This window comes from Heterocephalus glaber, unplaced genomic scaffold, assembly GCF_053883595.1.
Source record: "Heterocephalus glaber isolate CG9 unplaced genomic scaffold, H.glaber_assembly_v1.0 deba00000738, whole genome shotgun sequence".
NCBI classification, from domain to species: Eukaryota; Metazoa; Chordata; class Mammalia; order Rodentia; family Bathyergidae; genus Heterocephalus; species Heterocephalus glaber.
The window spans coordinates 15,613,410-15,629,281 of NW_028258161.1; the positions used below are offsets into that span (position 1 = coordinate 15,613,410).

A 15,872-nucleotide genomic window follows, 5' to 3' on the forward strand; every position below is an offset into this window, starting at 1 on the left:
TCTTGAGGTCCCCAATGCAGTGACTTCTCACAGTGCTGCTTTCCAGGGGCGTGGGGGGCTTGCAAAGGGTCCACAGAGAGAGGACTCAGCAATAAAACAGGACACAAAGGCAAAACCATGAAAAGCAACTTTGCAGAGCGTCCCCCATCGGACCGAGATGGGGCTGTGTTAGGCGCGCCTCTCCCTCCCCGCTCCCTTCACATTCGCCTTGAGCCACAGGAGATCATCATTCCTTGTGGGACAAAGTTGGCCAAATATTGGCATTTTCCAATGGTGCCAACAAATGCATTTCAAAAGGCGTTAAAATTTGCATCAAGGGGGAAATGGGGCGAGGAAATGGGAATGTGTGTGGAAGGAGAGCACTGGGGGAGGGGAGTGTTGCTAGGCAACCAGCAGGCTGGCCCTGCTGCCAGGAGCTGCAGACAGGGTTCAGGGAGGCCCCTTCCTCGGTGCCCTGGCCTGGCTGACCTGCCTGGCTCATCGCTCTGCTGTGTCCACACACAGCCCTCTCCAGCCCCCCAGGGAGGCAGGGATTCGCCTTTGTTTCAGCAGCCCAGAGGCTCCCGCGCTGCAGAGAGGGGGCGGCCTCCTGCCTGGGCCTCAGGGAAACGCTTCACTTGTGTCCCTGCCCGCGGGTATGCTTTATGAGTTGCTTCTCACTGCTCCACACTACTAAGTAGACTTCTGATTCCCCCAAGTTGGCATCACCTAATCTTTCTGTTCTACATCTGGACATTTATGTGCTTCATGTGCCTTTAAAATGTTATATCAGCAGCCACCCCTGGGGCCTGCAAAGATGTCTGTTTTGCTCATTTGGTGGTGTGCCCAGGCCTGTGGGAGGCGTCAATAAATGACCGTGGCGGCTGTGCTGACCTTTAGGGTCAGCCCAGTGAGGAGCTGCCCGACTCCACTCTGGCTCTCGTCTGAGGAGTGGCCTGCTGGCCCGGGAGGGAGGACAGGAGGTTCCTAGCACCGAGCCCCGTCTGCTCCCAGCCTCTGCACACAGCTTCTTGGCCCTTGGCTGAGATGGGAACTCCTGTGAGCCCCGCAGACAGCAGCAGATGGTAGACACGGCTCACGCTTCGCTGACAGCCTGGCCAGCAAATCAGGATGTGCCCAGCTGCCCACCCTGCTCTGCTGAGAGGATGGGAATTAACTCTTTCTTTTCTTGGATACATGTGCTTTAGGGGAATTCCTGGTTTCCTTGGCAGCAAATAATCCTTTTCATTTTTACAGAAGAATATTAGGGACCACAGAAGTGGCTGGGCTGGGGGTAGGTGTAAGAGGGGGTGTGCAGGCGCCCCAAGTCTGCTCATTTATTTGATGTTGCACTGTTACAGCTCTAGTTACTGGAAAATTCACATAGGGTGTTTGTGTATCCCACAGTAGGCCTGAGTATTTACCGTGCTCTCACTGTTTCTGGACCCACAGCCCTATTAACTGACTTCACATTTCAAATGAACAGACACCAGCATCACTCCAGCCAGATGGAAGAGCTGGGCAGGCGACAGTTGCTCTATCCACCGCCCTCTGCAGTCCTTCCATACCTGATTGCTTGGGGCTGGCCAGATGTGAAAGTCCTTCGTCCTCAAGAGTCACCTGTTTAAATCTCTGCTAGACAGGTGAGGGACTGAGTTAAAAGCAATCCAAAGACAGGGAAACCGTTGTGCAGCTATAGATCAGAGATAAGGTTAAGCACTGCTTCCATTAGGCTGAAGGGTGAGGTCAGCGTGGCAGCCACTTTACAGGAGAAACACGTGGTGGCTCAGGTCTCCTCACCTGTTGGGGCAATGACACAGGGACAGCCCTATGTCTAAGCTGCACACTCCACTCAACTACCCCCTGACTTGCAGCAAGTGATTTAGCCTTCTGAATTTCTTTTTGCTAACCCAAGACAGAGTTAACTTTACACAGGTACTATGAGGGGTAAGCCAGACCTGCTCCACATAAACTTTAAAAAGAATTGCAAAATGTACCTATGATTATACCAGACGTCCAGTATGAAATCTAGGGAATCCTATTATGTTCCTAATTTTTTTCTCCTGTTTAATTTTCTCTATCCTTTAGAGACAGCCATCCAATAGAAATAGAATGTGAGCCACAAAGTAAACCCAATACAAAATTTTAATTTTTAATAGCCACATTGAAAAAGGAAAAGAGGTGAGGTTCATTTAATTATATATTTTCTTGACCTTCGTATATCCAAAATATTACCATTTCAACATGGGATCAATAGAAGACCCATTAATAAGCCATTCCACTTTTTAAAAATGAAGTCATGAACATCCAGTGTCTATTTTCACTTATAACACGTCTCAGTCTGCACGCTCAACGAAACCTGAGGCCAGTGGCCACCGCTCCATAAGACTTCCTGTGCTTCCTTCTGAGCCCAAGACTCTCTCAAGATGAGGAACGCTCTACAGTGCCAGCAATGATGTAGCTATCATCGAATTCTCCTGTGAGCGCTGGCTAGCAAGTTTGCCCCATTTTTCAGAATCACGGAGGCCTTTTGTTCCTTTATTTTACAAGAACTGGGCACTTTCACCAGTGGCCCCGGGAGATGGGGTCAGAGGGGAGACACAGCCACCCTGGGCAGGGTGAGGACTCAGCACACCTCACACCACGGGACAGTCACCTACACAAACAACAGGGGTGCCTGGCCGGGGACAGGGAGGACCTTGATGAGGAAAGCTTTTCCATCACGGGGAAGAAGTTCTGCCAGGGGATCATAACATGTCCTCATCTGAAGTGAGGGGAAAGCAGTAAGCGAGAGTACGCGTCGCTGTCAGACAGGGCGTCCTCCGGCACTGCGAGCTCCCAGTGAGACCAGCTCAGGAAGGCCGCACTTCCGTCCTCCATTCTGCTCTCAAGAAGCCCCAGAAAGGAGCCCGGAGTCCTCCCTATGGACGGCTTCCACAATCCCACCTACTGCTTCTCACCGAGCAGAGCCTTCCCTCAGCCTTCCTGAATGAGTGCTCGTTGTAGCCAAAGGACACTTCCCTTTCTTTGCTTTCAAAATTGCTCCTCCAAAGATGCATTCAGATTGGGAGAATGAAGAAAACAATCTCAAAGGGGTGACAATAAAAGGTTGAGGCTTGAGAAGTTGAGTTTAACACAAAACATGCACATACCCCTCAGGAGTCTCTCTCATCCTGATGAAGGCTTCTTTAGCGCATTTCTAACCAGGGAAGAGTCTGGGAGGGCAGAAGGAGGGAACGCTGCAGGCTGGATCAGAGGAGACCAGCTTTCTGACCATCACAGACCCTACTCCACTGCTGAGTGCTCCCTCCCATCATCTTCCCTGCAGACCTTAAGGGCACTCGAGGGGCTTAGGAGCTGCATGGGAAAGACGGGCATCAGGAAGGCACCTGTGGACATCAGAATAACTCCTGGTGCATATACTGCTGATCTTCTGCCCTACTCCAAGTGGGGAATGTGCAATTAATTGGGGACAGTTGGGGATTTGGAAGCACAGGCGTCACTCAGTCATCTCGAAGCGTTTGATGTCATCGGCACTTGATGTTAGCATCATGGCCATTTTTCTCTCTAACTCGGGGAAGGGGAATGTACACTTGTGCCTCAGCCCACACAGCACAGGGTCCCAAGCCAGGGAGAGCGGTGGGAGATGACAAAAAGTGATGAAGACCAAGATTACTCTTAGCTGGGACCAGGTGGAACCATAGCTTGTGGGGAGCTGATGGCCGCCTGGAGCACCACATGCTCTTTATTTATAGTGGAAGGCAAATAGGAAGCAAAGGCAGGGAAATAGTGCTACGTGGCCCAAGTGGCCTAGGTGGAATGTAGCATGGTTGTTTCGAGATGGGGTATGTGCAAGAAGGGAACAGGGAAGAATATAAGGTAACTGCCTCCTGGGGCTGTGGCATCCAGGGGCTGCAGTGTGAGTCTCTAATCTATGGAGGCGAAAGGAGCACGGAGAGACGAGGGGCCATCTTCAGCTCCGGCCATGGCACACTTGGGGCGGCCAGGTTTACACCATGGCCTGACATGACCTGTGCGGTTGTCCAGGTCCCAGTAAGCTCCGATGGGAAGCGAGTGTCTGTTAGGAAGACCACGGACAACTCGGACACAGCCTCCAGGCGGTGGCTGATTCGAACCTGCTTCTGCAGCAAACACTACTGCTGCAGGAGATGTGAGGTGCGGCTCACGAGGCTCCCACCCACACAGCCAGCGGCTACGAAATGCAGCTGCACCTCTACCACATCTTAGGGCCTGCACTGCTCACCTCATCCAGGCCATTTGCTGCCCACAGGAGACATCCACTCCTGGAGACCCACACCTGTACCTCTCACACTTCACCAGGTGAGTGCAGCTGCCTTCTCCCTCCCTGCCCAGCTGGCAAAGGGTCTGAGCCAAGGTCTCACAGGTGTCGATCAGACAGATACTCTGAAATCGCTCTTATTCTGCCAAAAGAATATTACCCTGAACGAGAGAACTTTGTAAAGAGAAGACAACTCATATATTTAGGCTGGCTTTTAATTTCTATTTTAATCTTGTTTTTTATTTTTTACTTTTGCTGAAGCCCACTCTGCAGTGGAGTTTGGGATCTTTCCATGCATGGGGCATGTATATATGAAAAAATTACATAAACGTTTTTGTAAAAATAAATTAAATCTCCTGCTAAGCAATTTGTACTGTGACAAGAAATCCTTTTAAAGATACAGTGTCAAGGCATTTTAAGGCCCTCACATTCTCTGGTTCGGTATTTATCTGGTGACATCGCATGTCCGAGACACAGGCCTCCTCCCTCTCAGATTGTTAGGGGCTCCAGGAAATGGTGATGAGGAAACAGGATGGCAGGGAGGTGTGGCAGAGGGCACCGGCAGGCCCTGTAAACCCCAGACCAGGAGGGCTCCTGAGAGCGGCAGGCAGCGCCCTAGAGGGGGTGTGGGTGTGTCGGCCCACTGAGCGCTGCAGACTGCGTGGACACTAGCCAGGCCCGGGGGGCAGGGGCGTGGGAGAGATGGTTCTAGGAAGAGGGGACAGCTCATAAAGCATGGTCCGTAACAGGGTGCGAAGAGCACGAGTTTCCCTTGCTTGGGCTAACTCAACACGCTCCTGACTTTATGGGGTTGAGGACAGCTGCTCTCGAACTGTGCACGTCGGTAAGTGAACAAAGCTCCTGTGACGCAGGTCCATTTCAGCTGCCCCGTCGTATTCCCCCAAGGCCTTTAGCCGCTATGTGGTAACAAACTCGATTTACGGTCTTACTTCCTGTTGCAGGAGGTGGCCTCTTTCTGGGCTCCCACGCTTTGATTTTAGAGGAGCGCATGAAACACGGCAGACAGACGACGCCTCACACTGATTCTTAAGCATTTAAAGCTTCAGACGCTGGGTGGTGAGAGAGACTCCAATTGAAAAGATCTTGCTGGGCTTTATGATTTCCTCTGCTGCCTCACTTGCCCAAATCCCAACCACAGGTCTGACTTCTCACAAGAGTGCAGGCCACAGGATCCAGACTAGAGGATGCTACAGTAAGGCTAATCACAGCACTCACTTGTAATAGCAGAATGGTTATTTTTTAAAGTATTATACTTAAATACTTAAATGTATTGAAGTATGAGCGAATAATTAGGTAACAGTAGTATATCTGTTTCTGGGATTTATGCATCTCTTCACAAAGAGGATGGTTTATGGTGATGTAGAAAATGCTAATGGAAGACAATATTAAGTGGAAAAATAAAATGTGAAGAATCATATGTACATTATGATTACAACCATGCAAGAAATTTAAATACAAAAAATGTTGGAAAGAAATTCACTGAGATGAGAACAGAGGTTGAATTAGTGTGGTGTGATTATAAATCTTTCCATTTTTTTTGCATTTGTAATATCTTTAAATTTGAATCCTAGTAAAAGTATCAACTCTTAAAGTTAGCAGATCGATCATTTTAAAATTTAAGTAGCACATACAAGTAAAAGAGAACAGGGTTGGTGGAGGCTCTCCCCGAGGCAACGTGCCACCTCCCTGAGCATGCACACCCGGCACCCCATCCCCCTGGTAAACTACGGGTAGTATTTTCACAGCAAAAGGTGCAGAGGATGAGTCACAGCACCCTGAGAACCTGAGAAAGGCATGTGAGGACATCAGGCAATGGCATTACAGAGGTCAGGTTTAGAAACATCACCACTCCTTAGGGCTCTGGGCACAACACGGTCTCCACCAGGACGAGGTGGGCACACCAGGGCCTACAATTCTAAGGACTTCCCTGACTTTTCTGGCTCCAATGCGTTCTTAGTTTGGGAAGAAGTTGGTTGATTTCCTATGTTTCTGTTTCTCCAGATGTTCACGGTGATGGCAATGTGCAGCAGTGGGATGGGGAAGAAGGGGCCAGCAGCCCTTAGAGGGAAGGCAGAGCACAGAGTCTTGCTCTTGCCTGACAACTATGAAAGCTCAACTTGGAAAGAATGAACTGAGCAAGAGACTAAATCAGCTTTAGTTATAGCAAGTTATTATTCAGGTTACATTACGACAAACTCCTTCCAAGCAGAAAGAATAGCTAATGGCAGTTGTGGAATTTCCTTTTCTAGAGAATTGTAACAATAGGTTAGATATACATCTGGCCTTGAACGCCTCAGGCATGGTTTACCCAGAAACAGACTGAACAAAAATAGCACACCCACAAAGCAGTCTAGTGAGTCACAGCCACTCTCCCACGGATTTTAACAGACTGAGATTTAAAAAGAGTTGACATCCTCTCCCGCCCTCCCCCAATAAACCAACCTCTGAATCCCATCAGTCTCAGAGCAAACTCAGAAAGTTGATCAGAAGGGATTTACCTGTACTAGGAGTTCCAGCTTCCTGTCATCAAGAAGATGTACTTGACATCGACGGCCCTCCGTCATCTAAGAGAAGAGAAATGGTGGTCACTGAGAGTCCAGAGGTCAGGCAAAAGTTAGAGCATCCCTAGCCCAGCTCCACGAGCATATTCCCCTGGGCGGAGCTTTCCCTGAGGAGCTGGCACCACATCATGCCAAGGAGTGGCAGGACTGCTTCATTCATGCATTCAAAAATATTTACTGAGCACTCTCTATTGTATCAGGCACTATTCTGGAGGCTGGGTGTGAAGTATTTATATAATTTAATTTTAATGAAGATGGCTTTAAAACTGGCATCCAAAATTCCTGCAAATGTAGTAATGGCTCTCCTGAGCTGGCTCACGAGGCTCCTTCTAGCCTAGTATCTCCCAGGAAAGACACCTTTCCCTGCAGCCAGCCTCCTTAAGCAGATCAAATGAAAGGTGCACATGAGCAGATCCTGGCCTCGGCTCACTGCAGGCCCATCGGGGCGTTTCTCATGAGCACTTTCTCCAGGAAAGATGTTCTCTTATCCAACAGGAAATATTCTCTGACCACCCGCACATCCAAAACTGTCATAGACCCTATGAGAAAATTCCCTCATTCCTGCATCAAAGCAAGTATCCCATCATGCTCCCATGGAGCCAGATCCCCCTAGTTTTAAGACCTAAATCAAGGAGCATGGGTGGCTTGGACAGGCCAAATCTCAAACATCTCTGAATTCTGAGTTATCATACTGACTCACCACTCTCCAGCTCTCAAAAATTCCAAGAAAAGTTTCACCAACTTGTAAGTATTCTATCAAAGGATTAAAATAGACCGTAACTGAGCAGAACGTCAGCCCAAAGGCTTGCCGTTATGCACATACAAGTCAGAGCAGGAGGCTATGGCTAAGGGAAGTGTCTGTGCGAAGTCCTTCCTTAGGTGTTAACCGCCTTAACAGGGAGACCAGCTGCCGTCCTAGAAGAATCTGTCACATAGGAGGCCTTCTGACTGACTTAATTTTAAAAATCCATCAGCTTCATTTCAGTTCCACTGTCAAGTTCAATGAAAACCAGCACGCTTTAAAATTAGACCAAAATCTGTGCTGCCACACCACATACATGAATGACTTCTTCATCAAAACAAAAAAGTACACCAAAAATGTTTGCTGTATTTCATCAGGGCAGTTAATAGGCATTGCACAGGCACTTAGGATACAGCTCTCGAGCTATAGCAGTTCCGTTCTCCCGAGGAAGGCTGATGGAGTAAAGTTCTAGGGAGGGAAGTCGTGCAAACACCCGGCAGCTTATCTTGAAATTCTTTGAAAAACATTTGTTGCAAGTTTGAGAAAATTCCCAGCAGAATAGAGATGGGAAGAGTTTTATGAAAGAAATGCTACTTGTGCTTTGCATCTTTCCAACAAAGTTTTGAGCTACCTTACACTGCAGAATATCAAGGGTATGCACACGCTTTCAAGTCACTTATTCAGATTCTAACACATTTTACGAAAACAACTTTGTGTGTGCAAGGCATTTCTATAGCAAATAAAGTTTTAATCACAGTAATAAAAAAAGAGCTAGTTCATCACTTTCTCAAAATATTCCAAAGCACATAAAGTTCAGAATTCAACATTTATCCTGAATGTCTTAAGTTTCATTTGGAAAACAAAATCTTCTTTACCTTAAATAATCTCACTTCATCTGCTCTGCAATTCAAGGAAGTAGCTATGTATGGAGATGTTAGTGTCTACTCCTGGGGAATCTGCAAGCAGGCCTCGCATTTTAAATATCCCTGCAAAAGCTGCCACGGAGAAGAGTCTGGACCGAAACTCACGACTGAATCCTGCTCGTGGAGGCGCCACTCCAAGACTCCAGGGCCATGTCTGGTTCTCAGAGGGACGCCTGTCTGTTGTTCCATGCGCCAGCAGGACCGGAGCACCCTGCTCTCCTCATTGGTTCACAAAAGGGGCACCCTCGTGGGTGTATGCCAAGAAGGCAGGCATATGTGGCTTTCTTCGGTTTGCCAGGCACACTGAAACTTCCTTCTGAATGCTAACAATTGTGAAATAATACTGCTGTCCTTTGGTTTCATCTTCAGCCGCTTGGGCACAAGTGGAGGCTCGGCATCGCCCACAAAGGAAATCCTTGGAGAACAAGGCTTCACATAGATGCAGCTGGCATTTATTCGAACCACAAACTCTCTTGCTACAATGCAATTCCGTCCCAAGCCCAGGCCTGCCAAGTGCTCTGTGACTGGAGGGATGTGTGGAAAAGCGTTACTCTGACAGCAAGGTGTCCACCCCAATTCGCCCAACCTCCTGTTAGGACGCACTGCATCATGAGGGCTGTGTGCACACAGTGACACAGTTACGATTCCAGCGGAAGCAAGCACAGCAGAATACTGCACGAAACAGAACATGCAGCTGGTACAACCGCCTCCCCTGGAACAGGGCTGAGAAGGCCAAACTGAAAGTGGATGTGCTAGGGCACAGGCTTACGGGGGCTCTTTCCCACGCTCCCCCAGCCAAATAATATTTAACAATTCTAGAAAGATGAGAGACACTGTTTGAGGTCAGCCACAGGAAATGGAGCCTGACAGGGTCCTTACTCAGCAAATTTGATTAGCTGGACTTCTATTTTTAACACATGAAAGCAAGTTTATTAATTTACAAATGAGAATTAGAGCTGTCGCCCGGGCCAGACGACTGCAGATCGAATGCTTGCTGCATGCGCTCCCTGCAGGCAGAAGGAGCGGGAAGCCAAGCGTGACCAGGACCGTGACCGGAAGTGGTCTGGGGAGACAGGACTGGGCAGGAGGGTGGACACGTCTACATTTGGGGCACCAGCTGCCACAGCTCGGGTTGGAGATGTCTCAGGACAGCAACCTCAGAATCAGGCTCCTTTTCACAGGAGTGCAAGGCAGCCACAGATCCTGGGCCCAGAGAAAAACTTGTGTGGTTTAAAATAAAGACTAATGGAGTACTAGTCAGCCATAAAGAAAGACAAACTAGAGACATTTATGGCTAAATGGATGCATATCAAGGCCATACTCTTAAGTGAAATAAATAGGACACACATGTGTAAATACCGAATAGTTTCTCTAGTGTGAGAAACTGAGAGTGTAAATAAGGGTTAAAAAGATTAAAATGAATAACTGATAATTTGAAATAGGAAAAAAGGTCCAAAAATGAAGGGGTGAAGGGAGGGGAAGGGGAAAGCAAAAGAGGGAAAGGAAAAACTATGAGAAAAGAAAAAAAATGGGAATGAAATCTATGTAAACAGGGAAGGGTGGAGGGGGTGAAGGGCGCACAGGTAATGAGGAAAAAATAAGAACCAAGATACATCATGTACAGATACAAACACCCAATGATAAATGTAAACGAACTGTATACCTCAAATGTACCAATAAAAGAACTTAGAAAAAATAAAAATACAAAAATAAAACATAGACTAAAAAGTAGCCAATGAACACATGTTGTTATGTCTTCTCAGTGTCCTGTGGCTAATTCACACTGGAACGTGCCGGTAACACCACTGGGGGTGGGGCTGCGGAAGGGGAAGGCAGGTGCAGGGCACTGCTCAGGGTCCTGGTCGCAAGCCCACAGTCTTCTGACCAAGCTACCGCATGCCTGCTCCTCAGCGCCCTGTGCAAAGCAAGTTACCAAGCTGCGACGCACATTCATTTCTGATACAACTCAGCCACTGTACCTACTCATGAAATTTATCGATCCATAAGTATGCATGCATTTGCAGTACTGGATTGTTCTTGAAATGGAGCTACATCCCCACCCCTCCTTTATTTTTGCATTTTGTGACGGGGTCTTTGCTAAATCACCAAGTTGCCCAGGCTGGGCTCAAACCTTTGAGCTCCTGCCTCGGCCTCCCAGAGTGCTCGGAACGTAGGCGTGTGCCACCACACCTGTTTTGACACAATGAATAAGAAATACCAATGATTCGTGTGCACTGAGAAAGAAGGAACATCTCCAAGCCATGTTCTGTGTAGGAAAATCACCAGCACTCTCCAGAGGACCTGAAATGCTGTGCCTGAAAACCTGATCATCAAACAGAACCCAGAGTTCAAAACCATCAGCCGCAGCCCAAACACAGCCAGCTCGAAGCAAGTCCCATTCCTAGGTCCCCAGGGCCATCCCAGGATGCTGGATGCATTACAACAGCACCTCGCAATCCGCAATCAACCCTTCGACCCCAGCCCTTGTGTGGCTCAGGAAATTCCAAGGCCGTGACTACAGCTTCCCAGCACAAGTCTCTGTCAGACCTCCTGATTTCTGAGTCACCTACAAGCGTCACATCCATCCCTGGTTCAGATTCCTCCTCAGAAAATCGAAGGCCAAGGACCAATCTAGGTATGCAAAAATCATATGATCACAACTCTGAATAATCAGAAAGCCACTTACAGCCAGGAGGTAACGAGTGAACACGCCACAGCCCCAGCGTCTGCAGGGGACACAGGCTGAGAGCAGAGGCACGGACAGGGACGACTCCAGGCAGCCCGAGGCTGGTGGAGCCCCCATTCGCTGGCTGCCCACTCCTGACTGGCATCATGGAGCAAAAGCTGCAACAGCAGGCACACCAGGCGCCTCTCTGCTCAGAACCTTCAAAATGTTGAAGGGACAGTGCTCATTTTCACTGATCTATCCCGAGCTCACTCTTCCCAGTGCCGTCATAATCAAACCGTTGATGACCGCAGAAGGGGAAGACACAGCATTGCACAGAAGTCTCCTCGTTCTGGAGACCGACCTCATCCCCATCCGCTCTGTGACCCCGGGCGGTCTGTCGCCCTCTGCCTTTCTCAGGACTCTGCACTTAGAGGGAGAGCACACACAGGCCTCCCCGAGGCTCTGGGTTACAAAACCCAGATGAAATCCTTAAGCGAGCACCTCTATTAGAAGCAAATTAACAGGACAAAGCAGTGCCACACAAGCAGGACCTGCAGTCCACTCTCCAGTGCAACCTCGTACGTGTCCCGCATGAGACGGGGCTGTCATGGGTCACTGCCACCTCGGGATCTTTGGGAAGCAGGTTCAGTGATGCTGCTGCTGCGTGGGTCTCTGCCTACAGAAAAGGAAAGGGGCTTCCTCTGATGAAGCAGAGACACTGTGGTGTCACTTGGGGGATGGGGACAAACAGGGCTGCCCTGACTGATGCAGGGAGACCGTTTCAGTCCCCTTGTGTCACTGCCGAGGAGACCCAGCCTGGGTTCGGGCCAGAGTCCTGTAGGAACGCCAATTTAATCGCCTCCAGCTGACACTGCTGCTTGGCGGTCAGAAAACCGTCTCTGGGCAAGAAGTTCACAAGACAAGATGGGGACACAGGCAGGTAAGGAGCAAAGCTGGCCAAGGCCTTGGATTCACCACAGACAGTGAGCAGCCCTTGCCTGAGTTCAGCTGTGGGATTTGGGGAAGGGAGGGAAGGAAGGGCACACCCTCCACCTTCCAGTCAGGAGGCATGGGGATCAGGGCCAGAGTGGACTATCGCACTCCCTGTATCTGAGCAGTCAGGACAACAAGGGCACCAGGACATCCAGGCGCACGGTCCTCCAGGCTGCTGGCGGCCACCGCACTTCATGCCCGCTGTTCGGACGATTCAGACACCTCCAGGGCGGTCACTGGCTTGTCCATGGGTCTGCCGCTGCTGGAGTATCTCCTGCCAACAGGATTTCCTCTACCCCTGTTTAGAGCTCACAGTCAGGATCTCAACCCAACCCCCGCAACGTACCACCACCCACCACCGGGCGAGGGGCTAGGGAGGGAAAAGAGCCAATCCTGGGCTGCATGAATCAGGATGGAAAGCGTAGCCTCGGCTCGGACCTGGGAGGAGGCCGGGGACAGTGGTCCTGGGAGGAGTCGCTGAGGGGCTGCAAGCTGCCTCCCTCCTCACTGTGCCTGTGGCTCCCACGTGGGAAAGAGAGGTCCAAACACAGAGGAGAATCCTCAGAGCTGGCCTTGCCTCACCTCACCAGATCGGCTCTTCTCAGCTGCTCTTCTTCCCCAGGACACTCAGCCCCAGCCTCGACCGCCCTGGACTTTGCAGTTCCGTTCCTCCAGGCCACCAGGCCTCTTCTCCCGCTCAGTGGTCAAAGGACATCCTCCATGCCACCCAAGAGCCCCGGCCCCGGCCTACAGAGCCCAGCCTGGTGGACCCACCACAGGGGGTTCCTGGCCCGACTGGCAGCTGCCCTGCCCTGATGACAGGGCATCTAACAGTTCTTGCTTTGTTCTGTTCCGAGTAAGACACAGGAGAAGCTGCTGGCTCCTCTGGGGCTCCCCGTGGCTTTCTGGGCCAGCTGTGGGGACATGGCCCACACCCAGTACCCAGGCACCAGGAACCTGGAGGCACAAAGCTGAGCCCTGTGCTTTCTCGCCGTCTTCCCAGGCCTGGCCCTGGTCCACAGGGGCAAGAGGCGGCTCTTGCTCTGGCTTCCCTGCCCGCTCGCTGAGTGAGTCTCGCAGGTCACTTTGCCGACGCAGGCCTCATTCGCTAACCCATGAGGCAGACGGAGCTGGGGGTGCCCACGCCGGGGACACCTATGAGGACAAAGGGGCGGACGCAGCCAGGGAGTGCCGGGGTGACGCTTGCTCTGCAGCCACTGCAGCAGGGCGGGGCCGTCTGGGTCGGGGCACCCCGCCTGGCCTTGGGATGGCCAGCGAGCGGCTGCTTCTCCGTCCCTCCAAGGGGCTGGTGAGGAGGTAGGTGACGTTGGGTGCCTCTCCTCAGCGACGAGCAAGTGCAGACCATGACGGGCCCAGCTACGTGTGAGGGGCATCTGACCCATGCAGAGAACCCAGAGGGCTGGCTCTGCTCCCAGGGGCCACCTGTGCTGAGCAGACCGCACGGGAGTGCAACACGACACAGGGAGCATGGAGTGGCCTAGGGAAGGTGGCTGAGGACCAGCAGGTGGCGGGGTCGGGCCCGCGCTGTCCTTACACACACGTCAGGCACCCTGTTCTTGCTCCCCTGCCTCCCACTCACTCTTGGGTAGAGAAAAGGTAAAACATAAAATCACACCAGGGGACGGGGATTTAGCTCAGTGGTTCCGCCGCCTGCCTGGCAGCCGCAAGGTCCCGAGTTCGATCCCCAGTACCAAAAAATAAAAAGTAAAATAAAATCACACCTGTCCTTTGCCACAGGAGGTCTGGCCTCAGGAGCTTATGACAGAGGGTTTCTGTTGTTGCTACTAAGTTTCAGTTTTGTTCTTTTTTGTTTGTTTTTTCTTTTTTTCTTTATTTGTTTTTTAGTGGAATGAAGAGGCTCACAAAGGAAAAGGCAAATACCTACCCTTTCTTCTGTTTTGATGACTGTACTTGGAATTTTTAGAGTAGAAAATGTGAGTGGAGACAGGGAACTGGAACTTGAGGAAGAGTTTTTAAAGTCAGGAAAAAGACAAGGTTGAAAAGGGAGGTGAGTTCAAATCTACGGATCTGGCAGGACGGAGACCTCCAAAGGGAAAGGGGCCTGCGGAGCTGCTCAGGCCAGGGGGCTTGCCTGTGACCCGGGCAGCACTGCGGAACACACAGACAGAGCAAAAGTCTTACAAGGAGGATGAGATGAAATGAGAAACCAAAGACTGAGACATCCAAAGGCTCTGCCTGGAGAACTCCCGAGGGCGGTGGGTGACATTATTCACAGGGCAGCGGAGGCCGGAGGCCGGGCTGGGCCGCAGCAGAAGGGCACTCGCCTAGCAAACAACAGCAAGCAAAGGCTGGCAGCCTGCGAGGAACGTTTCGGCACACCACACGCTGCACGGAGAGTGGGAAAACAGAGCCGATACCTCACACGAGCAAAGTCAGAGGACAACGAAGATCCTTTAAGACTACGTTCGAGACACGAAAACCAGGGAATGCAATGGGTCCACTGTGCGCAGCTAGTGGATTTGTGTTTAAGGATCAATTACTGAACAATTCAGGTCCTGTTTGTCTAGTCTCCTCAATCATGAGGGGACGTGCAAAGACAAACAAACCATCTACACCACTGAGCCTAAGATAAATCCCAGGTGGCTCTTAAAGTTAAATATTAAAAACAGGTAGATGATTGTTTGTTAGGTTTTTCTAAGAGTGAAAGCAACAGGAAAGCAATTATAATTTGACTGCATTAAAAATAATTCCACAAAATAATAATTCTACTTCACAGAAAAAAAAACCAAATGCAAACTTTGGGGGAAGATAACAACTATAATGAAGGTCCTAGGATGTAAGGACAAAAGTATTTACTTAGCAGACAATTATGACTTAACTAGAAGAGCACAGACACCCTACAGAAAATAAGACTAGAGTGTAAATGCTTAAAAGGTTCATGTCCTTTGGCTCAGCTATTCCTCTTCTAGGAATTTATTCTAATGAAATAGGAGAACTGGAGTCCAGGGATACTCGTATCAGTATGGTGGGTTCTTATGGCCTATTTAGGACATGTCAGGTATCTTATTAGAAACATCCTGATGAGCACCACCTGTTCCCACACTGAAGAAGATTCTCTGCCTTCTATGGGTAGAGGAAATGTTCAAGTTCACAGGCGATTATGGAGTCACCCACGGGACAGTGGTGGTGGCCATCAGGCGCTCTGGGGTCTGGCCCCTCAGCCACCCCAGAGATCGGGTCAGCCCAGGGAGGAAGTGGTGTCTGCAGAACTGGACTCAAGCGCACAGTATGGAAAGAGGCCCGAGATGGAAGTGAATGCGGTGTGTTCTGGAAACACCTCACCCAGTGACTGGGAGGGTGGAGGGTGGGTGGGCAGGGAGCACTGAGAACCCGTTTATGATCATGAAGAAGGGGGACCCAGAGACTGGGGACAGCCACATCACTTGTGGAATCGAGAGGAGCCCTCTTCAAATCATTGTAAGCAATGCAGGAATGGGGGCGTCTGGGAAGAGGGTTCCAACTGCAGATGCTGAGGCTCAGTGCCTAACAAGACACGGGCACTTGGAAGGCTGTAAAGTGAGACTAAAATATAAGCTGTCTTTCTCAACCTAGGTCTTCCCCCACTGATCTGTAAGCAGACACAGGGGCATGCTCATCAACTTACAGATGAGGAGGAGGATTGCACGGCAGCTCGGAATTTAAG

The 15,872-nt window shown here is 50.2% G+C and overlaps 1 protein-coding gene across 13 annotated transcripts in view; it reads right to left on the reverse strand.

Annotated features, from left to right (window-relative positions):
• Frmd4a (FERM domain containing 4A) overlaps positions 1–15,872 on the reverse strand; it is a 521,224-nt gene that overhangs the window by 160,124 nt on the left and 345,228 nt on the right. For 12 of the 13 annotated variants that reach the window (XM_013078471.3, XM_087206807.1, XM_087206806.1 and 9 more), the window contains one exon: positions 6,799–6,864. In XM_013078471.3, coding sequence (XP_012933925.2) covers positions 6,799–6,864 — 66 coding nt within the window. Of the gene's footprint in view, positions 1–6,798; positions 6,865–8,478; positions 9,058–15,872 lie in introns of those variants that run through there. The other variant, XM_021242053.2, reaches the window with a different exon arrangement.